General features: G+C 33.6%; 1 protein-coding gene across 1 annotated transcript in view; it reads left to right on the plus strand.

Moving 5' to 3' along the window:
* Nucleotides 1-1,400: 1,400 nt before the first annotated feature.
* Col3a1 (collagen type III alpha 1 chain) overlaps nt 1,401-26,468 on the plus strand; it is a 38,440-nt gene continuing 13,372 nt past the window's right edge. Inside the window, exons 1-29 of the mRNA XM_020167065.2 lie at nt 1,401-1,608; nt 11,999-12,201; nt 12,428-12,478; nt 12,916-13,029; nt 14,303-14,383; nt 16,013-16,066; nt 16,512-16,565; nt 17,269-17,322; nt 17,922-17,975; nt 18,145-18,198; nt 18,837-18,890; nt 19,314-19,358; nt 19,489-19,542; nt 19,963-20,007; nt 20,620-20,673; nt 21,180-21,278; nt 21,821-21,865; nt 21,989-22,087; nt 22,281-22,334; nt 22,698-22,805; nt 22,993-23,046; nt 23,595-23,693; nt 24,008-24,061; nt 24,224-24,322; nt 24,591-24,644; nt 24,753-24,806; nt 25,126-25,179; nt 25,919-25,972; nt 26,281-26,325. Coding sequence (XP_020022654.1) covers nt 1,524-1,608; nt 11,999-12,201; nt 12,428-12,478; nt 12,916-13,029; nt 14,303-14,383; nt 16,013-16,066; nt 16,512-16,565; nt 17,269-17,322; nt 17,922-17,975; nt 18,145-18,198; nt 18,837-18,890; nt 19,314-19,358; nt 19,489-19,542; nt 19,963-20,007; nt 20,620-20,673; nt 21,180-21,278; nt 21,821-21,865; nt 21,989-22,087; nt 22,281-22,334; nt 22,698-22,805; nt 22,993-23,046; nt 23,595-23,693; nt 24,008-24,061; nt 24,224-24,322; nt 24,591-24,644; nt 24,753-24,806; nt 25,126-25,179; nt 25,919-25,972; nt 26,281-26,325 — 2,028 coding nt within the window. The 5' untranslated portion in view covers nt 1,401-1,523. The remainder of the gene's footprint in view (nt 1,609-11,998; nt 12,202-12,427; nt 12,479-12,915; nt 13,030-14,302; nt 14,384-16,012; nt 16,067-16,511; nt 16,566-17,268; nt 17,323-17,921; nt 17,976-18,144; nt 18,199-18,836; nt 18,891-19,313; nt 19,359-19,488; nt 19,543-19,962; nt 20,008-20,619; nt 20,674-21,179; nt 21,279-21,820; nt 21,866-21,988; nt 22,088-22,280; nt 22,335-22,697; nt 22,806-22,992; nt 23,047-23,594; nt 23,694-24,007; nt 24,062-24,223; nt 24,323-24,590; nt 24,645-24,752; nt 24,807-25,125; nt 25,180-25,918; nt 25,973-26,280; nt 26,326-26,468) is intronic.

The raw sequence follows: 26,468 nt of genomic DNA on the forward strand, positions 1-26,468 counted from the left end.
CTAAAGCAATAAGAGAAAGTTCTCTCTCTCTCTCTCTCTCTCTCTCTCTCTCTCTCAGTATATATATATAACTGTGGTGCCAAAGACACCATGAGACAAACTTATGTTTCTAAATTTGTTTGAAAAGAAGATAATTTTTTAAGTAAAGGATGAAGATGATCAAAGACAGAAAGTTGCATTCATTTCTTTCCCCCAAAATCTCTACAATGATTCAGTAGAAAAGTTTATGTCCAAGAACATTCTCAACAGTTATTGCTTTCCCTCAAACAGCAACTCTCCAATCTAAGATCAGAAAAAACACAAGAGGCTGGTCTTGTTCTAGTTTTCTTTCTCTGTCATTGGATGATGTAATCTACGTAACACTGGTCTTAATTACTGGAATATTTTACTATTGTTAACAAGCATATTTTTTCTGCAGAAATTTATCAAAGACTCATAATGGTATTTATCCTTTTTTCAAATATAATCCAGAAATTATTCCTTAGGTAGGTCCAGAAATACATTGCAAAGCTGTGTAGATGAGGATTTAGAGACTACATATATAAAAGTCTAACTGTGGAAATATTTATTCTAATCTTCATATTAATGCAAATAAAATGGGAATTTTTTCCAGTACTCTTTTGCTATTCCATGTAATAAACTTTTCTCTTCCAGTTTCTTACAAAGATATGAAAAGTCAGAATTTTTTTTTTTTTTTAGAAAAATATCTTCTGGTTTTCCCAAGCAGCTTATAAATTGGAACTCTCACAAGAAAGCACTCTCAAACTTGTTAAAGAAATTCATGAGAAATGGGAACAGCTACAGATAAGAATCTGTTAGGATTCCATTCAAACGCAGCTCAGATACTTAGTTTTTTGATAATTGCTAGAAATTTAATATCCAGGACTTAGGGTAGGTGGATGAGTAGAAGAAGCTAACAGAGACTTGTCTCTCAGTTAATCTTTTACAGTTCCCTATTTAAATTGAGTGGATCTGAAAACAATCCCAGTATAAAAATCTTCTAGGAACATAAAGTTTGTAAAATTATCCATGCCTGAGGATAGGTATCAAGAACTTTCTCAAAATTTTGCAGTTAATCTTTCATGGAGAAATAAAAAAAAAAATGCATGCATTTAATCTTACACAACATCACGAAGCAGAGCATTTATACATATGTTCTTAAGTTATATAAACATGTATGTAAAGCTAAAGTGTGCAACAAACTTATACGCAAGCAGATACACACAAGCTCCATATGTGCTGTTTTTCTAACTCTGTGGGTTGTGTCCTCTATAAGGGAAAAAGAAATATTAATCATTTCTTTTACTGCTCAGGGGATGGGTGCTGCTCTCATATTTCAGAAAGGGGCTGGAAAGTGAGGGAAGCCAAACTTTTTCCTATTTAAGGCCAAAGCAAAGGAATCTCAGTGGCTGAGTTTTATGACGGGCCCGGTGCTGAAGGGCAGGGAACAACTGATGGTGCTACTTTAAACTGCTTTTCTTTTCTCCTTTTTGCACAAAGAGTCTCATGTCTGATATTTAGACATGATGAGCTTTGTGCAAAAGGGGAGCTGGTTACTTCTTGCTCTGCTTCATCCCACTATTATTTTGGCACAACAGACCAGTTCAGGTAAGTGGTACCGATTTCAAGAAACTTTATGGGGTTTGGTTTTTGGGGGTCTTGTTTGTTTGTTTGTTTTTGTTTTTGTTTTTTGCTTGTCTCTACTTCTCCTTACAAAGAGGCGTGAGGGGAAAAAAATCAGCTTTTTAAAAGATAATTTCCTATCTGAGCTTCCAATTGTGAAAAATTATAGTGACCATAACACTGTTTTTTACATTGGCTTAAAAGAACAATCTCATGTTTGTATTTAAAAGTTCAGTATGTTGCTTAAAGATTTTCTTGCAGTAACTTCTTTTCATATTAAACTTTTTTAAATGGCTTTAAAAGGCTCGCCTACTGAATTGTTAACATCTTGGAATGTTTCCCTAGGCAGTCTGGAAGTTATTGGTTTCTTGTAATAATTTTATGTTCTCCTTTGTAGGCTGGCCTCTTTGCAAAGATAGAGCATTGTTTTTCCAATAAGATAATGCGTTTTAAAAGTAGTATGCATTAAGAACAGTCTAAAAGAAGGTACTATGTATGATTAGAACTGTTTTATACACTTCTGTAAAATGGCAACAATAGAAAACCTATCAGTATTCCTTAAATGGGTTCAAACTGATAAAAACCTTCCATCCTTTCTGTTTTCATTGTACTTCAAGAACTTTCAGAGTTGATTAATCCATATTTTCTAATAGCTTATGTTTAAGGTTGTTTTATGTCCCACATGTTTTGTTTAGCTGCATTTGCATTAATGAAAAGAATGTGTTTAAAAATTATTTTCAACAGGAATGCTTTGACTTTTCTACAAATAAGGTAAAGATACTAGTTTGACTTCAAAAAAGGTGGCTTGCTATATTTTCTAGTAAGCACATATAATAGTTTTCATGCTCTAATTTCCAAAAATAAAATCATTTGCCTCATTATTTATGCAAAATATTTTTGTAAATTCATGTTCTTGTCATGAAAATACTAGACAAATTGGAGTACAAACTTTAATAGACATAACTATTTAAATGTGAAGCTTAAAATAACTAGAAGTCATTAGAAAATAATTTTTATTTGCACATAATTAAACGTGCTTATATTTAAACCTATAGTTTTAGCAAACATTGCATGAGAATTTCTTTTGTTTGTAATGTCAGATATCATCACAAATAACATATGCAAGTGTAAATGGGGAGAAATACCCAATGGCATGTCTTTAGTGATATTCAGTACATGGCCATAAAAGAAAAGAACCACCCAGATTCCTTGTTCCTTAGTTTTCTTTCCCCTTAAAAATTCTCCCTTTTCCTTTCTCCTCCTTTTTATCTCTCCACCCCTTTTGGCTTCATGCCCTCTCCCCCTTTTCCTTCCTCATTTATTACCCCACCCCCATCCTAGGGATATCCATCTCTCCTCATTGCTTCTCCTATACCTTTGCTTCCTCTGCCACTCCCTCCCTCCACCCTAGGTGCCCTCTTTCTGCTTCCATCTCTGTTTTCCTTCTCTCCCCTTGGTCCTTCACCTTTCCTTTCCTTGAGCTCTCAGTTCTCCTTTTCCTTTCCCTTTTTTCTTTCCCCTCCCTATATTGTACCTCCTAAAAATACTACAATTCCCACTCCATATCTAGGGTACCAAATGTCTAACACTCCCCACACCCCAAAAGAGACTTTCATGTATTTTTTTAAACTCTTACATTTTCTTGATTTCTGTAGAAAAAATTAAGAGTTCTCGTTTGTGGAACTCCAAAGATTGTCAGCCTTTTGACATAATAAGTGTAGTTGCCTAATTGTTTCAGAGCTATGTGATACAAACACTGATTTCTTTTTAGTCTAACTTTAGGGAGTATTTGATTCCTACATTATACTGATATCACATAAGTTTTTGTTTTCTCCTTTACATTTGTATGCTTTTAAGCTCAAAGAAGATGAAAGGGATTTTGTTCAGCCTATTATTTTTATTTGTAATGAAAAAACAGTTTCAAGATAGTTTATCTTATGTGTCTATGGTTTATCAGAAAATGCTGTTGGCAAATTAGCTTTGGGGAGGTTGCAGGAGGTGGCTGAATATGTAGCTCACCTAGAGCAATCACATAGCTCTGGGGTAGGAGTGTTTGGTATATGTTCTAATCACCCCAGAAACAGAACAGCACTAATGAACACTAACTTGTCTGTTCACAGAAGTTTTCTGGAGTATAGAACATGTCTCCACAAAGAATTTTGGTCTTCTTACAAATTTGTGAAGATTTTACTTTATTCATGTGTTTTATTCCAGCAACGGAAAAACATGGTCTGTTTTATATTTCCTGTGATTTATAAACATGCCAGATTTTAAGTGCAAAGACATGCCACCTAGTGGTTGACAGACATAACCAATGACAGGACAATTCAGTATTTTAGGATGAGATTTTAAAATATATGAGTGAATTTTAAATATTAAACACTGTTTCCCTAAGTACATGAAATCTAGTGACAAAATGTTGTGAAATACACTCATAAAAAACCATAATGGTAATGCCATGCAAAAAAAATGGAAATTATTTTAAAAAGTTACCATTTTCAAATTTCACCTATGACTTTTAAATATATTTTTTATATTGACAGACTTTGATGTTCTTACTTGATACAGATATTTTATTCACGGTTTATTAGCTAGATGTATAGACAGGTGTTATTAAGAAATATTGCTTCATTATTGGCAGGGAGGGAAACTATAACTGTGTTTTAATGTTTGAGTTTCTTAATTTGTTATGCTGCTAATTCCACTAAAATTAACTGAGGGACTTTAATTGGCTTTGGAGTTCAAAGTTATAAATGGACTCAGATAATCAATTCCTAGTTCATGTTGTGAGACTCTATTTTCCTATATGCCTAAACAAAAAATTATAACTAATTGGTAAGTTAGCATTCAAGTTTTCTGGTTTGTGTTGACCCTATAATAATATAGTGATCTAATGAAAATGTAGCATTAAATCCTTAGAAACAGTTGCACTTTTAAGAAGAGAGGATACATAATTGCTCATATACCTCAGTGTCAATCATCTAACATGGATACAGTGCTTTAATTGAAATTAGGAAACAGGACAGGACAGAATTAAGACTGAAATCAAAATTCTATGAAACGCTACATAATTTGAGAACATAAGGCATGAATTTAGAGCATCTGAATTTTCTTGTTTTTGTAATTGTTTATCATTAAAAGGAGATACCAAACATTGAACATTGTCCTTGAATATATGTGAGCTAATACATTTAGAAGTGAAAATAGGTAGGTATTTTTTTTCTGGTTAATGCTCAATCTCAAACTGGTAAGTCTATTTTTTAAGCAAACAGCTCAAAAGCTTATGATTTAACCAAAACTTGTCATCAGTTCTGTGAAAATACAAATAAAGTATTATCAGTACACATTTTTATGTGTTTCCTTCACGATACCTTGTATTTTCCTTACCACCTCCAGAATATTCAGCCTTTGATGATCAAAAGGTCAGTAAATAAGTAGGCATTTCTGCTTAAATCTAGGATGAAACACTTTAGCATTATAAGAGAAGAGCAAAGCCACAGAGACAAGTCTGGGAAAGGAGGAAAGATGGTAAATGTCTTTGAATTAATGCAGACTGCTGTGTTGGTGTCATATCCATAGCCTTATTTTAAAAGTGAACAGCCATTCTCTGTGACTTTACCAAGATTATACCTTGGGCCATGAAACAACTTCTCAGGAAAACTCCTGTCTCATACCTACTGTCTTAGGCCAGAACTTGAGCTGTCACTCAGAGAAAAGATTGCCATCCACTGAAACTCATAGTTTCCACTGGGGAGGCTTCATTGGTGCAGAGTCCAAAGTTCACATAGTTCAGTTCTATTGTTTTGTGACATCAAGTGATACCACCACCTTGAAGCGATTAAAGTGGTTTGCTTATGAGTTAAAGCTTTAAAGATGAAAGATGTTATTTCTTTTGCTGGACATGGAGAACATTTGTAAAGTTTCCAGGTCTGCAATAACTTTCTGGAAACATCTCAGTGAGCTGTTTCTTATAAAACAGCTGCCCTGGTATGGGGGGGAGCGGTTAAGGAGGACCTCAAATTCACTGTTTTCCATACTCAGAAAAGGGCACGTAGCATATTTTAAAAATCCAGGATTTTCAAAGGGGAAACATGTTGCCTGTTTTATGTCAAGATGGCAATGGAAAAAATGACATAGCTTTTCTCACACGAATCATTTGTTAACGGCAGTTTGGAGAGTTATATTAACCACTAGAATTTCTGTCTGCGTCTAATGAAAACACAGCAGAAGTGGATTCCTTTCAGATTAACTAATAAAACCCTTGCCTTTTCCATGACTGGCTGAGGTCAAGCACTGTCATTTAAAAGGAAAAGTTTAGAAAAAGAAATAAAAGGAAAGGAAAAGTTCAAAGAAGGCAAAAGTAAAAATGCCCAAAAGATGCAAAAATAAAAAATAAAAATCTAAAAATTATTAAAAGTTAAATTTGCCCTGAAAACTAACAGTGAGAAATTACTGGCCTCGGTAAAATGGCATATACTTTTATGAAACTTTTTTCATATGGTAATTGTTTGTAAAGGATGACAAATAGAAAGTAGATGCCCCAAGTAAATTAAAATAACAGAGATACTCTTTGGAGTTTTAAATCATGTTTATATGTACAAGAATCATTCAAGGGAAAGCATAATGAAGTTACAAGTTCATTAACGTGAATCATTTAGTAAAGTATATTCTCTGATAGTTAGTGTCTTAGTGAGATATCCTAAACATGCTTTTGTGTAGGATACAGAAGCCTGTCTGTTGTGGCTGTTGCTAGAATCCTGCTTCTCTGTATGCAGTACAATGTATGTGGGCTTCTGAATTGCATGTTTATCCTGCTGGAGGTCTGGATATCATCAAGGTTGCCTTGGAGATATAACTCTTTTTCATAAAATAGAGAAAATAAACAGTAGAATCCAACTATAGATGGCATCTTCCTGTTCTGAGACCAGAGAGAAAAGATATGTTGCAGAAGAACTACTATCCTTTAAAAATCCATCTTTTAGTCTTTTATTTTAACCTTACAGAGTTTTGAAAGTGGCCTCTATAATTCTACCCGTTCCTTAAGTAGAAAGGGAATAGTTGAGAGTATCAAGTTTACAGAAAGCCTACCTAGATTCACAACTTAGTTTTGTCACTGACCTGAGTTTGCTCAGGTTCTTCCTCTGCAAAATGAGGATTGTGACAGCACTCAGCTCATAGAGCATTAGGAAGGGTTAAGTAAAACAGATGCCAAACACTCTGGCAAGTAGCACATACCCGTAATCTCAACACTTAGGAAGCAGAAGCAAGAGGATGGTAAATTCAAGGACAGCCTGGGCTACAGAGTAGTACCCTGTCTCAGGAAGAGAGAGAGAGGCAGACAGAAAGACAGAGAGACAGAGAGACTGAATGAAGATGTAAATCACTCTGAATAGTTCCCACACATAGGAAGTATACAAGTTTTGCCCACCACTACTTGTACTAAACACTAGCAAATGCAGTTAATCTAAGGAAGAAATTAAAGTACTTAGTGATAAGGAAAATAACATGTAAATTTTCTGTTTTCAAAACATAAAATTTAAAGTTCTTTTTCAGTTGTAGTAAGTATAATGTATTTCTTCATTGTTTTCAGAAATTGACATATTATAGATGCAATTAATTGCTAATGGATAAATTATAATTTTCTAATTCTCTATTTTTATTTTTGATCAGATAAGATAGTAATTAACTTATAGGAAGTTTCTAATTGGAGACACAAAAATCATATATCTATAAAAAATAAAACAAAAAAATCTAAAAATGATGATTCATGAAGTTTTGGGTTTTTTGTTGTTGTTGATGTTGTTTTTTCTTTTTCCTGGTATAAACAAGAATGCACAGAATCTGGTCCATTCAAAATAGCATTTTTTAAGTTGAAGTTATCCACCTGTACACTTTTCCTTCAGAATCCTTTTTGGTTTTTTTTTTTACTTCTCTAATATATTTTGAGTGGGTCTTATCAGTATGTAAACATATGTTTCCCAAACACTGGTGTTCTTTTAAAACAAAATCAAGCATATTTCACTTGCAAATTATATTAACTCTAAATATCTACACTTAGAAATTTTCCAGCTTTCTAAAATAATAAACAAAATAGTGTTATGGTGATTTACATATAGCTACTATAAATTTTTAATTTTCCAAACAAAAGAACATTTTTTCCCAAGGTAAAGATTCAGAAGGAAAAAGAGTTCACTTGTCACTTAAGGGATAAGGGAAGTCTTTAGGAAATGTGCAGATGCTTTAGGAAATAGCATTTTTACTCTCCAAATGGTATTAAGGCAAGCAGGATTTGTATTATTTTTTCTCACAGCAATAACATTCTTTCAGGTCAGCATGATTTAACATTAGAAGAATGGAAACAAAAACACAAAGCATTATGATTTAAGAATATCTAAAAATATGAAATTGTTACTTGGCTTCATTTTGTTTTTCTCTAAAGTTCCAAAACTGAGCTAGGAAAGAAAAGAAGGTAAGAATGAATTATGTCACATGCTAGCTACATTTTGTTTGTAATTTAGATCCTAGCAAGCAGATAATTTAGTTTAATGTATTGTTGTATGACCACAAGTAATTTCATTTCAGAACCTTTCTTTGTAATACGAACAAAAGCACCAAATGATATGAGATTTAGAGTTTAAAATTAATTACAAATTGCAACAGGAAGACTAAGTTTAAATAATCATAAAGGATAAAAAATCTATTTCTTTGTCTAGTGGTACAAATGAGATTATTTGCCTTTATTTATTAAATTATTTATTTTGCTTTTGCTTTTGCAAAAATATTTAGTTTATTTTTTATCATGGCTTCTCTGAACATATCAGCGAAGAAATAATGTGAGATAACTTATGAGATGAATCTCATTTCCTAACTGCTATTTCTAAATGCTGCAAATGGCTAACTAAAGCATTCTATTCTTGAAAGTAAAACAGTCTTTTTCTTGGCTTTACCATTATTTTCCTTGTATCACTCCATAGTTAAATTTAGAGTCATGAGATCTATCTGAGAGGTTTAGCTTTCATTGGAACATATTGGTAACCATATATGGTCATGTACCATAAATTAGAGGAAGCTGCTCAAAACTGCATTCTTTCAGCAAAGGTAACTGAAGTACAGAAACAAGATAAAGGCTGGTTTTCAGCCACAAGGCTCTTTTTCTGACTTTTCAAGAAAGTGGCTTTTCAGGGAAACCATCTTTCTTTTAAATGGAGATGAAATGAGTTATGGAAAACGAACAGGACTGCATTAATCTTGCTTTTTTTAAGCATTCCAACTTTCTTCTTTTACTTAGAAAAACATGAATTTGTAAAGCATGCATCATGTTAACTGACGTGAGTTGATCAAAGTGAAAAAATCACTCCAGAAGTTGATTTCATAGTGAATAGGATGGAGGTTACCAGAGCCTGAGGAGAGCAGGGAGTGGGGAGAGAAATTATCAATGGGCACCAAGTCACAGTTAGATAAGACCAAGGAATTATGGTGTGCTGTTGCATAGTAAGGGGAAAATAGATGACCATCATGACTTGTATGTTGCAAAAAGCTGAGGAAAGGATTTTGAAAGTTTCACCATAAAGAAATGATAAATATTTAAGAATATCAATGTATTTAACCTGAGTTGAACATTACACAATGTATATATCTATTGGAACCCTATATGTACAATTTTTGTGTTTTATGTAACAATCAAAATAAATAAATATATTAAAAGACAACAGAACATAAATAAGAAAAATGCACAAACTTCATCTTTATAGTGGGGCTTCTCCATATTTTATTTACTTTTTGTCTTGGTTTGTTGTTTTTTTTTAAAACAGAGTCTCACCGTATAGCCTCTGCCTTCTGAGTGCTGGGATTACAGGTGTGAACCACCATGTCTGGGGAGGCGTTTATGTTTTGGAAAGAATAAAAAGCAAAGTTTCTAATAAAATTTGGAAACAAGATGCTAAATAACAATTTTCATTTACATAACATTGGGTTTAACTAGGTTAAACCAAAATTTATTTACAATTTTAATTAGTCATTGTTTTGTTTGTTTACTTAATAATTTTAAGAACAAATGGAAAATATTGAATTTCTAGTGACGTTGAGAACACCCTCAATGAGATATAAACATAGGAGGATAAATATATAGGAGGAAAAGATTTATGTTAATTTCAAGGCAAATTAAAAAGATAAGGAGATATGTAAAATATGAATGTTTGAGCCTAGCCTTAACTGTCACCCTCATTTGTCTTTAATATGTGAATTGCATTCAATAGCTGCTTTTGATAACATACATACTGTATTAAATGTGGAAAGTTATTTCTGATCCAGAGACAAATTGCTGAAAGAATCATTAGCAAAATCTAGCAGTATTTTCAAGGGAGTGAGGAGAAAGCTTGGGAAAATCTTGGGCTGAATCTAATCTGAAGTAACATTTCCTATAAAGTTGATACAGAGTTTTAAATTATTCATCTTAAGAAAGAGGAATAAATACAAAGATGGAGCAATGCGTTTGAGGTGATTTTACTGAAAAGTCTTCCATCTCAAAAGTCTGATTTTTTTTTCTGCATATTTTTCTGCATATTTTCCTTAAATATGTCAGTTAAGCTTAGAGAACAAATGAGTTCAATGCTAAGCCCGTCTTATGCTAACACTGTTCATAATATGAAAAAGATAAACTGGGTCTTCTCTCAGTGTTTTCTATGACACCATCCAAATAGTCTAACTTCAATTGGACTGAAGTAAGAATTTTGGTGTTCAGTTTTTATGTTCACTGAAAACAAAGAAATATGTCTTTGAAACCTTAGAAAATATGTCATCCCACTCTTCTCATATATTTGTTTCAGACATGGAGGAGGAACTCAAATAGATTTTCTAAATAACAGATCCTTTCTTCCATATTTAAAACTTCAGTGAAACTATCATGCTTTCTTTTATTGGTTGTTACATTGGAAAATTGTAACCCAAAGAATGAATTTTTAGATTTCTTGAACAGTCAAGAACTTTTGAGTTATTTCACAACATCTTTCAATTTGTATCTTTACAAATCGAAATGGGAAACAGAAGCCATTTCAGTTGTCTGTAGAGTCTGCATATTCTGAAATTCTCCTTTTTGATGAACTTCAAGTGTTTAAATACAAGCCTAAATCATTACTACTGCAGAAAGGAAGAGGATAGAGAAACAGAACTTAAAAAGGTGATCTGTAGAGCCCTATTTAGTGTCCAGTTGGCAAAAAATCTCAGGCCCACCAGAAGAAGGCCCTGTAGCCACCAGGCAACAGAAAATGGTAATTTTAAATGACTCTCCTCCTCTGAAGCAGAACTTCATCAACAGACATTGTAAAGAACTTGGCTTTGAGAAAATCAAAATTTCACTGTCTCACAAAAAATACAAAAGTACTCAATAATGCATTGTTTTCAAAAAATTTTGCAGATGTTTAGAGACTTATTATTTATTTATTCAATTACTGGAAAACTATCCTAGTAATCTTCAAGAGCTAAAGTTATATTTAACCACAAAATCCACAGCTAACACTTTAAGAATTGAGACCAGCTTTTATTTTGGCAACGCCTAAGCTGATTCATTGTTAATAGCTGCTGAAATTTCAATTCCTTGCATATAATTAGGAATCAAGTCTAAAATTTGGGTTGAAGTAATTTTTTTGCCATTTGAGGCCACAAATAGACATGGTCATGATTCATTTTTTTTCCTAATACTTTTACTTATTCCTTGCCAACATTCTGTTTTTAAAACAACTCTTTTTATTTTGGTGATTTGAACACTTGTTTATATTCATATCGTATATGCAATACATTATGTCATATAATGTTGACCTACTAATGCCCAACAGAGTTAGCAGTGACATTCAATACACACAGTAAGTTTGTTAAAGTTTTCCCAGGAAAATCTGGAAGAGTTTTATGCTACCAAGATTAGCTCAAGTTTTCCCCTGAATTTCTCAACTAGGTTAATAAAATCCAGAAGGTCTTTAGAGCTAGTAACAAAATCATAAAAGTTTTAAGGCTCCCATCTGCTGTTAAAGCAAAGAATAGCATTTGGGTAAAAAGATTGATTTTCAATGGTGTAATTAATAAATAAATGTTTAAACTCTTGTGTGATATCCATTGATGTTAAAATTTTAATATAAACAATATTTAAATTCTTGGTATTTTAAGGAGAATGCAGTGTGCCTATTTTACATTAGAAACATACTTTATATTTTAAGTAGTCATTTACTACTTAGCAAATTATGTAGGGAAAGTATGATTTTCGAATGAAAGGGAGAAAATGTTCCACACTGTCTCTACTTTGACTTTGCAAATAGTGTGACAGCACAGCAAAATCATATTTCATCAGAACGCAAGGAAATGGCATCGCTTCTAATTTATGTTCCAGATTCTGAAGTAGGATGCACCTATCTTGGTCAGATATATCAGCCTAGAGATGTCTGGAAGCCAGAACCATGCCAAATATGCGTCTGTGACGCCGGATCTGTCCTCTGCGATGACATAATATGTGACGAGGAAAACCTAGACTGCCCCCACCCAGAAATTCCATTTGGAGAATGTTGTGCAGTTTGTCCACAGCCTTCAACAACTGTAAGTTTAAAGAAAATGTAACCTCTTCGAGTGCATCTTCAAGATTCATGTTTAAACATATGAATATCTCCTACATCATAGGAGCCTGAAAGAATATGAAAGTCATGTCCTATAACCAGTCATGCTGATAGTAATCTGAATTGCAAAATAAACATGTAAGTTGTGACCATACATCATGGGGAAATGTTTCTATGTTTTTTTAATCCTTTTCTTTTCCATTTACCAGAGTCCTCCCCCTGTCAATGGTCAAGGACCTCAAGGCCCCAAGGGAGATCCAGTAAGTAAACATTCCTCAATGGAGTAAAATTAACACTAATGATAGCTCCAGAAGTAGTTGAGTGTTTTTATAGCCATATCTGAACTTTTATTATTCATACAATTTATTTAGTCCCACATAGTTGAACAATGACACCAAATTGACACAAAATGTGACACCATATGACACAAACTGAAGATCTCTAATTATATATGTAAAGACTTAGATTTGCCAAATTTCATACAGTGTCTTCATCTCATCACCAATTTAGAAAATAAAATGCAGGTAGGTGACTATGCAAAAGAATGCATTACACTTAAATTTTTCACAAGATTTGGATAAAAATACACTTATTCCCAAAAAAATCACTTGTATTGATTCCTAATATATAACAGTAACAGAGAGCAAAAAGGATTCTGAATCACTGTTTTGTTTATTTTCACTTGTTATGTTTTTAGGGCCCTCCTGGCATTCCTGGGAGAAATGGTGATCCTGGCACCCCAGGACAGCCAGGTCCCCCTGGTCCTCCTGGCATCCCTGGAATCTGTGAATCATGTCCTACTGGTGGTCAGGTAATAAGTTACAGGACTAAAATATCCTCCCTTAAAAAAAGTCTAGTTCATCTTCTTTATTTAGCCTATATTAAGTCTCACAATTATGAGTTCTTTATATTTGTTCTCTGGTTTTATATATTTAAGAAGTCTTTATTTAGTTCTTATTTGTACTAGGCATTATTCTAAGGACTTTAAAAGTATCTCCTTTCCCTCATAATGCTAATACTATTGCTGTTGTACAGTTTCCCAACTTCTCAGCAGGTGTATAACATACTCACTATGTTTGAGAAATGAACTATGAACTAACTCCCCAAATAACTAACCTGAGTAATGTAGGAAGTGTTGCAATTACAGGCTATCCCTCATTCCTTTTCTAACACTAATAGTAAAGCATCTGAAACTTGGACACAAAGCAAGTGGAGCTCCACAAACTTGGAGCCATAGCATTGTTTGTTTACCTGAAGTAAACAGAATTGTCCATACCTATTCAACTGCTCCTGCTAAGCCTTCAGAGCACATCCTTCTCCTGCTAAGGCCTGACAACCAACTAACTCTGTGCGTAAAGCAAGTAACCATCCAAATAAATATGGAAACATTTTGCTGCATGGATTTAAGCAATATTAGAATATATAAATATATACACAACTCTTTATGAGTTAAAAAAAAGAGCTTTACAAAGAGCTTTCCAAAAATTATTTCTGCAAGAAGAAAAGATAACTTATTCTTATCCTGACAAGTAAGACCTATCCAGACATAGATTTCAAAATAAGCTCCAAATAAATTTTCATACGAGCCTTTCTACTATTTTCTATTTTCTGTGATGATTTTCTATGAAGATGCTTTTTTGCAGGATACAAATTTTAGGATATTAGGCAGAAATCAGGAGATATTAATTTTACTTTTTCATTAACTATTTAGAAAAGTAATTTAACTTCTCCCATTTTCAGTTCACAATGAGAAGTTTGGATTCTATGACCTCAAAACTCTTTTCATAGTGAATAGTTTAACCACTTCATTCAGTTTCAATAAGAGCATATAGGATTAAATTTGGGGGATTCACATTGAATATGGTTAGTTGAAATCTTTGTGTATTGCACAAATGTTTCTGTAATTTTTCTAATATTTAAAATGATAGAAAGACAAAATAATAAACACCACCAAATTTCTAGCATTCAGAAATCTATCAGTGAATAGTAGATGTTGCATGCATTTTTTCTAAGTGCTATTGAAAAGAAATATGGTTTTTCTAGCTAAAATGATCACATCTATCTGTCTGGTCTCTTTGCAACAGAACTATTCTCCCCAGTATGACTCATATGATGTCAAGTCTGGAGCAGCAGTAGGAGGAGCAATTGGCTATCCTGGCCCTGCTGTATGTACAAAAGTTTCTGAGCATGTTAGAGTATTACTTAGCCTTCCATTTTGTGAAATCTTGAATAATATTCTTCTAGAAATAAAGTACTTTCATGGAATTATACATAATAGCTTATTCTCCATTACAGTTATAAAAGAAAATGGTAACCCGATCATCTTCTTTCTATCCTAACTCAGTTCTTCCTCACAGCCTCTCATTGTCACAATGCCTGTTTTGTCACTTTCTTATATGATCACCTAGATCAAGGGGCTCAGCCACCTCCATGCTTCATGCTCTTATAGTCTCTCATTTTAATCATATTTTACTGCTTTTTGTTTCAACTTTTCATCTTTCTCACTTTCTAAATGATAGTCCAAATAAAGAATATGTTCAATATCACAATCCATCTTGCCTTTGAGTCTCAAATCAAACACACATATTTCCAATGTTCATTGATCCTTTGAGTTCATATGTCTTAAATAATAGTGATTAATCTTGTGTCCGGACACTAGGTTGTTCAGTGTAAATGACCAAAATTGGTAGTAGAAAATAGCAAAAACCTGAGCATGCATGAGAACTAGTATGGTGATTCATGCAAATGACCCTTGTTTTGGAATGGCCTCTCAGGAGAAGCAATAGTACAGAAGATTTCACTGCAAGTAACAGGAACATCAATGTAAATAAATCATGTCCCAGAACTCTTTAGGATTGTAAAGGATCACTGCCTACACCATTAGACATCATATTTGTGATTTCCAAACCTAGAGAATATAAAAATTTTATCAATAGACCACAATGACCTCCTAACAACACTTGGAATTGTATAAAGTAAATAGAAAAGAAAAGATTTTTACAAATCTATAGTTTTAGGAGATATGATTTTTTTATAAATTTCAAATCCATAAGAAAAATTATATTAATTTATATGAACATTGGATCATAGCTACATCCAAATTATGAATCCTGTTTTAATAAGATATGCAATACTAAATAAAACCACCATTCATTGACATTCCAAAAGGGAAATCAAGAGAAAATTTAATTACAAACTTTTGTTTATTAAATTTATTACCAGTATTTAAAAATAGCATTCTACAAAACTGGTTTTCTAGTTTAATTTGTGTTTCTGAATAATAAATCAACTTGTTATAATTTTAATTATTGTCTAATGTATGATGATTCTCATGTGCACATCTAAATAACCTTGCCAGCAAACTCTGTGATATATCAATATAATTATGACTTTTTAGGGTGATTTACTTATCATTTTAGAAACTTTGATCATAGAACTTATAGTATACAGGCAAATATTTTTCTACACTGAGTTTGGCTGTCACCATTGTTGCCTCACTGGTACAGTATCAAAACACAGCATTTGTCTTTGAATTCACTTTTTTAAGGATGAATGTCAGCATTTTATAACATTGATCAATAACTTTATGGATTCTGGGATAATTTCATTTAGAATGATGTTCCTTCAGTGGGATCTCATTGCAAATCTCATAAATCAATCATATCCACAAACAGTTATCAAATAATGAGATGCAGTTTGCAGTTTTAAAAAGCCAACATTCTATCTCTGGTGCATGAGTAAAGTGTATTTCACATTCATCTACTTTGTACTTACCATTCAAACTTATATTCCAGGGACCCCCAGGCCCTCCAGGTCCCCCTGGTTCATCTGGTCATCCTGGCTCCCCTGTAAGTATAATTTTAGCGGAGTTTCCTTCTGCTCGAATGTATATCTCAAGTTAACATATATCTTGCTATAATTTAGTCATTACAGCATTCATAATCCCAATTAAGTAGAGAAGTCAAAAACAAGAAACTGATATTTTTAAATATTGAATTTCATATTTAATTTTTTCCAACATTTATTATCAATCAAAACCTTAGTAAAATTAAATCATGTTTTATTTGCATAGAATATACTTTTGAATTTAAAACATCATTTCAATGGAATGAAACAAATCGAATGGGATACATTAACTTTATCCCAACCTGAAAAAAAAGTTGATCTTAATCTTTATAAACTGAAATTTTCTGACATTTCCAAATCCCAATTTTTTACTACCTTCAAGATGTAAATGATTCATATGAAGATTGTGTTACTTTAAAAATATTTACAGAATATTCTATTCACTAGGGTTCTCCAGGATACCAAGGTCCCCCTGGTGAACCTGGGCAAGCTGGTCCTACAGTAAGTAACAATTATATCTGTATTCAACATGCTGACTGTTCAATACAGGCAATTCAATTTCTATATAAAAACTACCTTCAACTTCTAAAACAGCTATAGGTTTCTACAGATTGTAGATGATGTTTGTACTTGAACTTTATATAATAAATCGGATTTATATAATACTTGAACTGATGTCAAAAATCTTAGGGATTTCTGGTTAATAACTGTCACAACAATCTACTTCCCAGAGTTGATGTAAACATCTATCTATTAAATGTAGATTTAATTTTCATGTAGATTCAGTTCATAATATCTAATCTACTTGCATGTATATATGTATACATACATCTTAATGTAGCAAAAATAAACAATGTAAAGGTTCTCTAGAAGAATCTGACATACAAACAGGCAAGAAGTAAAGTGGAGTTATTTCAGTATTTATAAATACCTTTATATTTAGATATAGTCAACATCTCAAAATTGTAAAAATACATACACAAATACATATACAGAGCGTAAATATAGATACATAATGCTTTTAATTTTCATTAAAACAAATTTAATAAGCAGTGAAATTGATATAGTAAAGATAACTCAGTGCATTTTCATGAAAGATATTGAAAGTATCTTCTGAAAGCAGGTTCCTTCCAGAATACACATATTATAAAATAATAAAATGTAACAGAAAATTTGAAAATATATTTACTTTTTTTTATTTTAGGGTCCTCCAGGACCTCCTGGTGCTATAGGTCCATCTGGCCCTGCTGGAAAAGATGTAAGTTTTTAATTCAACTTGAATATTCTGAATGCCATATGTTATGTACCAGAATCTTAGAAGGGAAAACATTATCTAAAAATTGTCTTCAACAATATTTGAGCTCATAGCAATGGTTGAAGGCCCATATTGTATTGCATATCTAAATATACCATTTCTTGAATTCTAAGCTCATGGAACCCCCACTTGACTGTCAGGAAGACTCAACAAGTAAATGTATGACTTAACTGGAGGAGGAATAAATTCCTTCTGTCTACCTCTTGTGGTGAAAAAAAATGTGATATCAGTATTTTCGAACTTTTAGACTTACAAACCCCATTGATAGCATGTCATTCTTTCTTTCCCATTTAATTTCCAATTGTAAATGCTTTTCACTAAATTGAGAAAGGGTCAATATTTCTGTGATCAGAGACACTGAATCATCTCTTTATAAGTTTATGGGTAGGAGAAGCCCACCTCAATTCTTTTACCAGGAAAACTGATTTTACAAGCTAGGCTTGTTAGTGAATCCTTCCTAAAAAATTTCATCAGGTCACTCATTGGTTACAATGTATTTTATCACACACAAGCCCTTATGTTTTCTTTAATTCTCCTCCTAGGGAGAGTCAGGAAGACCCGGAAGACCTGGAGAGCGAGGATTGCCTGGACCTCCAGTAAGTCTTTAGCACCTAATAAATTAGTTGGAGTAGTCACAATGATCTTAACTTGAAAGTTATTACATACATAGTCAAATTTAATAAAGCTTTAAAATAGAAGCATTTGCTAACTGATTGTGATTCTATTTGAAGATTCATTAATACCTTTCTTGTTCATTAACTTTAGGGTCTCAAAGGCCCAGCTGGCATACCTGGATTCCCTGGTATGAAAGGACACAGAGTAAGTACCAAGCTTGGCTACAAGTTGTTATTTGATTTGGTTAGGTTTGATTGACTCACCAATTATATTGGACAATTGGATACATACCAAAACTGTTGGCAAATAGTTGATTTGATATTTTTAAAGTACATCAACTTTATTTGCTGAGTAAACTATCTTATGTAAAATATTGTTTATTTTAGGCATATGGAGAGGCTTAATAAAGAATAATTTACCTTTTTTATCATTGCTAGCAAAAAATATGTTATCAATTAATGCTTTGTTCATTGATTTGTCAATAAAATTTCCAGATTGAATTTATAGATTGAGCACCTTATTTTTTTCACAAAGCATTAGGTAAACTCAACTGAATCCAACATTTATTAACTTAATAGAAATAAAATCTATGAAATTAGCATTTGCTACTCTTATAGGTAAGGCAATTTTGTAATCAGACCTAATTGTATGCTCGAATCAGTTTCATATTTTTTGCTATAAAGTCAATGTCAAATGTTTTCCACCCATTTCAAACATTTATATTATTTATATTAACATTTCAAATAGCCCTATGTGGTAAAAACTAATAACAACAATTCAATGTAAAGGGTATTAACAATTCTGTATTGGTAATATTTTTACTATTTTTGTACATTTTGTAGGGCTTTGATGGACGAAATGGAGAAAAGGGTGAAACAGGTGCTCCTGGGCTAAAGGTAAATCACAACAAAATCTTTTTTCATGCATAAATTCATTTAAATTTTGAAACTGTAGTCAAGATTTATATTGTGGAACTCAACTTTTTCAGACATTCTTCTGAAGTTTTTCATGTTAGGAGTTGAATAATACTGACCACTAGAGATAGTCTATTAAGGCTTCCATGAGAGTTGATAACTTGAAGAATCTAGATTAGAAATTGTTCAGCATTCTAATAAAACTCATCAATCACTTGCATTTAGCCCTCATATTCTTAAAATGCAGGGAATTAAATTTCTGGTAAATAAAGTGCTAACACCAAGTTGATATTTTATAATGTTTCTTTTTTTCTTAGGTTTCATAATAATTTCCATAATACACTTTAAAAATATAAATATATCTACCTGTTATACAAAATAGTAATTTATTTTATATACCTTTAGGGTGAAAATGGTCTTCCAGGTGAAAATGGAGCTCCTGGGCCCCAGGTAGCTATGCTTCTTATGATTTAATTTTCAGTATTATTTTAACATCCATCTAACTCAAAAACCTGTTTTGCTTCTTTCCCACTGTATATCAAGGTTAAAGTTAAATCATACTTTCAATTTTCCTCTATAGGGTCCGAGAGGGGCTCCTGGTGAGAGAGGACGACCAGGACTTCCTGGAGCTGCAGTGAGTATAACAGAGCAATTACACTTCAGAAAGACAGAGGAAGATATACTTCTTAGCAATCTAGACTCCAAATTTCCTCAGGAAAGTTTTGAGTATAATTACAGGGAAATGAATGAGTTTCATAAGTGTTCTCTCTGTTGAGAACTTTTTGAGGGTTTTTTGGTGGTATGTTACCGTTGAATATGTCATTTGAGCCATTATATCTGCATCCACTTCTGAAAACACAGAATCTAATCCTTCTGCATTTATTCATTGCTGTCAAAATTTTAACAATTTGATTCTAAAAATATATAATTAATAAGTAGTTTTTAGTACATTCAAAGAAAACTTACTCAGTTGAGTTTGAATTTTAGTCAGACTATAACTTGTGATCAGTCTTTCACAATTAAGAAAATATTTGAGACAAACTTCTCTTTTTAGGGGGCTCGCGGTAACGATGGTGCTCGAGGTAGCGATGGTCAACCAGTAAGTAACTTTGTATCTAAACTGTTTTAGAGTAATGGGAGATTCTAAAGTATGGATTATTTTACTATATGCATATAATAAGTACATATTTTATATATAGTTAATACATATAATAGCTTCTTGTTGACAATGTTAACAATTTTAAAATTTAAATTAATTTTGTTATAGACTCAATACTTAATATGTTAGGTTACACATAAACATCTGATTCAAAAGGGTGCTGCATCCATAAACAAAATCTACATCTGACAATCCTTATTATATTTAAGCAGGTACTAATATCTGTATGGCATTTACAATGTGCATTAATGTCCAATATTGTATGTGAAAAGTAAAATAGATAATAATGGTACCTCCATTTTGTAAATGAAAGTAAAAAAGCTCAGAGATGAGTATCCTGCAAAAGTCACAGAGTTTATCGCTGAAGTGGGAGAAATTCCAGATTATTCTAATCTTAGATTTCTCTCTATTTTGCCAGACTGTTTCCCCATATAATACTCATATACTTTTGTTGGTATACGTGTCTTCTGTATTTTATATGTGTTCTCTTATTTACTAATACGTTTTAACGTTTTGTTTGAGAGCTCTAGAAATTTTACATAATTTTTTCAGGGCCCACCTGGTCCCCCTGGAACTGCAGGATTCCCTGGATCACCTGGTGCTAAGGTAAGCATGCATTTCTTCAGAAGAATGCATAAATATCTTTGAGATAACAACAACAAAAGGCATTTGGTTTGATTCTTGCAATTGATTTTTTTACTATTGTGCTGAGTGGAGATATATTGTAGCATTTACAAGGTTCTTACAATGTATCAAGTATATCATACTTGAATTCACCCCCTCCACCACTCTCCTTCATAAATAGCTTTTATCTACACATAACTTTAAATCTCAAATCTGTATTCTAAAAGAAGTTTTATCACCAGCAGTCACCTATCCTATAATCTCTTCTGATGACTTTCATCTTTTCCCAGACTCTGAGAAAAAATATAACACAGTCATACATATATTTACCATTTTCTCTCCTTTATGATTAATGATTCTTTGTTTTAGCTATAGTATATAGTCATTGTGCTATAGCTTTGAGGAAGTAGGTTTGATCATAGCTAATGAGTAAAATAAATGACTAGAAGTAGTAAGAGAAACTGACTACTTGGAGTTTTATCTTTTAGGGTGAAGTTGGACCTGCAGGGTCCCCAGGTTCAAGTGGCTCCCCTGGACAAAGAGGTGAACCTGGACCTCAGGGACATGCTGGTGCTCAAGGTCCTCCTGTAAGTAGCAAATATACAAGCTGAGAGGAAGAGTCGAGTGTTTCTACACTTGTTGCACAAAGGCAGATGGGTCATTGTTGCTAGCAATTAAAATTGCTTCTTTGCAAAACTGCTGCCTAGTGCTCTATGATGGTTCTAGTTTGATAAATACTGATTTGATTAGTAGTGGAAATGGTAGTTACAGAGGGCTGTGCTATTCTAGAATTCATGAATTTCATGTTTGCATACTGTAGAATATAGAGGATAGATAGTAGAGTTATCTGATATTTTGAAGAATTTGCCCTAATCTCCAATCAGAAAAATAACAAAACCAAAAATTTCTCTTATTATACATTATTTAATGATTTAGATCAAGTACATTTTATCTGTAATTTATTTAACTAGTAATAAATCTTTTTCCTATATTTTATGTGTTGTGCTATGGTTGGAGGAATCACCAAATCTCTACAATACATGATGGCCGTTGAAAAACATATATTACAAAGAAATATATATAAATACTACTTGCATTATTTAATATGCTCTTTTTTGTGTGTGCCTAGGGCCCTCCTGGGAATAATGGCAGTCCTGGTGGTAAAGGAGAAATGGTAAGCCGCCTCATGTCTCACCCTGAGCTTATCCACACACATTAGATCTGTGACATCTAAATAAGATACTCAGCAAACACAGTTCAAGTTTTACTCATGTGAATGTTTCTGGATTGTTCTTAGGGTCCAGCTGGCATTCCTGGAGCACCTGGACTCATGGGAGCTCGGGGTCCTCCAGGACCACCTGGCACTAATGGGGTTCCTGGGCAGCGAGGTGGAGCAGTAAGTGAACTTTTTTCTTTGCTGCCTTAACTCTCTCACACATGCGAAAATTCCCACAATAATTGCATTTTTTGCCCATTAAAGTGAATTTATATTGAATTCACTCTGGTCTTAAATCTGAATTTCATCTTGATGGTGGTGATTTTGTAGTCAATCCCTCTGGTTTTTAAACCAGGATTTTGTTTCACTTTAGGGTGAACCTGGTAAAAATGGTGCCAAAGGAGAGCCTGGACCACGTGGTGAACGTGTAAGTATTACTACACAGATTGGGCTCTTTTTTTCTATTTTCCCCCTTTTTGGTGCCTCATGCTTATTAGGTGGGTGCTCTGCCACTTCAGCTATGCCCCTCAGCCTGTTTTGCTTTAGCTATTTTTTTTAGTTAGGCTTTTATGTTGAGGTGGGGATTTGCTAGCTTTTCACCCATGCTGGCCTCAAATTATGATGATCCTCCCAATCTTCATCTCCCGAGTAGATGGGATTATAGGCATGATCCATCACACTTGTCCCAGACTTGATTATTTCTTAGAAAACTGCAGCATGATCAGAAAGTAAACAGAAAAATTATGCAACTGAGTCAGTTATAACTCCTGATACTCCTATCATTGTTTAGGGAGAAGCTGGTTCCCCAGGTATTCCAGGTCCAAAGGGTGAAGATGGCAAAGATGGATCACCTGGAGAACCTGGTGCAAATGGACTTCCAGGTGCTGCAGGAGAAAGGGTAGGTTTCCTGTGGAGCATGTGAAAGAAAAGCAACATCACTGTCATCCAAATGAAACTTCACCTTTTGAGTGAGAAGAGCATTGTTTAAGGCATTTTGTAACATGAGAATATTTATATTTTCATACAGGAATTATGAAAAAGTTTTAATCTTTTAAACTGAAATATTTGATTTTCATTGTTTTCAGGGTGCCCCTGGATTCCGAGGACCTGCAGGGCCAAATGGCATTCCAGGAGAAAAGGTAGAAAACTTTAGTTTCTGCTCTCCTAAATGCTAGTACTACAAATAGTTATTTCTTCTAATAGTTTTCTGTTAATGAAAATCTAAATGTCTGAAAGAAATATATGGGAGTTAAAAAAGTAATTCCCAATATAAAACAACGATTCGATTCTCTGCTTGTTCATTTCCTGGCTTTGTAACTAAAGTAAGTCACCATCACTGTCTGTCTCAGCCTTATTGAAAGAATACATAAACTAGAATACCTGGAAGTTGTTTTTTTCAGAAAACTTTAATGAGATTTCATATCATCAAAGATACTTGACCTTAAATGCATATAAGTATATTGCTAAGCCTATTATTGTTTAAGCATATGACATCCATCATAGTCACTTCAAAATTTTTTCAACATAGCAATCCAAACAAAGACAACTGTGATTTTATAGCGATAACATCAGTTACATGCCAACTCTCTTTAAAGACCAAATAACTTCAATAGTTATAATCTAAATATTGTTGATGCTGGGGCAGTGAAAACTCTTTCAAACAATTTTTAATTATTTCACAACTTAGGGTCCCGCTGGGGAGCGTGGTGGTCCAGGTCCTGCAGGACCCAGAGGTGTGGCTGGAGAACCTGGCAGAGATGGCAACCCTGGAACTCCAGGAGTAAGGGTGTGTAGAAACATTTATTTGAATAACATTCTAATTTGGTAAGAAGAATGGCAAGGCAAATGTGGATGGATCGAAGATAAGTTAAGTCAGAATAATTTTTGTGAGGTTCAAAAAACATAATTTTAAGGAAGTTTGGCCAGGATAGATCAAGGAAGGACAGAAAATTGAGCTTGACGAAAAGGCTTTTTAGGCAGAAAAAAGTGTACAAATCTAAGGCTATCTTTGTAAGTAGAATCTCAAAGTTCCACAAATAGGTTGTGTTTATTTTCTAAAATTTTTATCTAAATCACTGAAAACTGACTTCTTTCTTCTAGGGTGTGCCCGGAAGCCCAGGAGGACCAGGCAGTGATGGGAAACCAGGCCCTCCTGTGTGTACATTTTTTAAAATCTCATTTTAGTGTCTCGGTAAAAGCATGGGATGCATATTTTGGCCTAGACTTGAATATGTGTGTGTGTATATATGTATATATTTATTACATTTTATCTGGCATTTATCAAATCTTAACCAATGTAATTGTTTTTCTTACTAGGGAAGTCAAGGAGAAAGTGGCCGCCCAGGTCCTCCTGGGCCATCTGGTCCCCGAGGTCAGCCTGGTGTCATGGGTTTCCCAGGTCCTAAAGGAAATGATGTGAGTTCCTTCATTAATTTCTTCCATAAGTGTTTGGCAGATAGCCTTTTACTTTCCATATGGGGGTGTAAAGACGGACAAAACTCAGTCTATGCTTCATGAAAGAGCATACGAAAATCAAATAGCACATAAGAAGGGAGACTTACATGTACTTGTTTGTGAGAGTCAGTGTGTGTGTGTCTGTATGTTGAGGAAGCACAACAGGAAGAAGCCACATGACTAGTGATCGTTTTTTGGGGTTAGTGAACACTGTCTGTTTCTCACTTAGGGTGCTCCTGGCAAGAATGGAGAGCGAGGTGGCCCTGGAGGGCCCGGCCTTCCGGTATGTGGCTCCACTACTTACTTTTTACCTTTCTAATCAATGCAGCCATCTCTAGCTTAAGACTTCTCTGTTATCTGTATTAATTCTGCCACCCTGTTCTTTTTTTAGGGTCCTCCTGGAAAGAATGGAGAAACTGGGCCTCAAGGTCCCCCAGGACCTACTGTAAGTTTACTTATATAAACTGAGGATAGAAGGGGTGGAGGTATGCCAAGGGTAAGACGTCATAGGCTATTTTTAACATTATGCCCTTAGTTCACCAAAGGAACTATTAAACTTGCTCATTTAGTTATCTAGCTAACTTATGTTGCTATTAAGTATAAATGGTACCTGTCTGCTTTGGGTCACTTCCACAGCCCAGATTTTCCTCTTTCTCCATATTCTTACTTTTAAAATTAAGTAACTGGCCTGCTGAAATGTTAACTATAGATTAAATTTAAAGGGCATTTTATAATGGAGTATGTCATCATATTTTTCTACATAGGGGCCATCTGGTGACAAGGGAGACTCAGGACCCCCTGGTCCACAGGGATTACAAGTAAGAATTTGCTCTTTAAATGTCATTTAGTGTTTCCTTTTAGCAGAAAATTTTTACTTCCATTTCATAGCGATTTTTTCTTTAGTAACTGATATTTTAAAATTTTTGTGACCCTGCTAGATTGCAATTCATCTGAAACTTAATTTGTGGGTCTGTCTTCCATGTTGAAATAAAATGTCAAACCATATTAATAGTCAGTCATATCTTCTATGCTTATTCCAGAATGCTCACATTGTTATTTTAAAAATAATTCAGTTTATATGGCATCATATGCTTATAATTATTTTTCATTGTAATATAAATCCATGTAGCTAAATTCATCTTGTCATGTTCATTAATACATATTTATATACAGTAATAGAAAGGATAGAGATGAACTCAAGTGTGTAAAATACAAATATCTCATCTCTGTTATTGGAGTTTGAGTAGCACAAAAGTTATATTCTTAAAAGACCATGAGAACCATTTTTTTTGGTGGTACTGGAGTTTGAACTCAGGGCCTACACATTGAGCCACTCCACTAGCCCTTTTGCATGATGGGGTTTTTTTGAGATAGGGACTCGTGAACTATTTGCCAGGCTGTTTTCAAAGTGTGATCCTCCTGATCTCTGCCTCCTGAGTAGGTAGGATTGTAAGTGTGAGCCACAGCTCATGAGAGCCATTTTAATGCCTTGCAGAGATAGGTTTACTGTAAGCAATGTTTGAAGTGATAACATAACACAAACTTGATTCTTTGTAGGGCTTGCCTGGTACCGGTGGTCCTCCAGGAGAAAATGGAAAACCTGGTGAACCAGTAAGTTGCATTTTATTCTTCAAAATCCACAAGCCAAAAGAATAAATAGGAATAATGCATCAATTATTAACTTCTTCAGTTTTACATGCCATGGGATCTGAGTTTTGACACTTAATTTTGAAATATTCATCACCAAAACAAAAATCAATTAAATGGTAACTGTTACCTAGAAAGTTTGAAATTTGCCACAAAATAAAGAAACTGAACAAAGTACAAATCTTCAAGATCTGAACAATTATGTAATATAAAATAAGTCACAAGTGTATTTTGCCTCATAAAAGCCTAATTATGTTATATTTAACTTTTAGGGTCCAAAGGGGGAAGCTGGTGCACCTGGAACTCCCGGAGGCAAGGTAATATTTCAATTTCTTCTCTAACTTCTTCAACTTGCTTTACAGCAATAGATTATGGATACATTTTACTGTATTACTATAGAGGAGCAGAATTGCAAATGTTTAGTGAATCTACTTAAGGCAAGTCAAGACATTTCCAATGC

This window comes from Castor canadensis, chromosome 4, assembly GCF_047511655.1.
Source record: "Castor canadensis chromosome 4, mCasCan1.hap1v2, whole genome shotgun sequence".
NCBI classification, from domain to species: domain Eukaryota; kingdom Metazoa; phylum Chordata; class Mammalia; order Rodentia; family Castoridae; genus Castor; species Castor canadensis.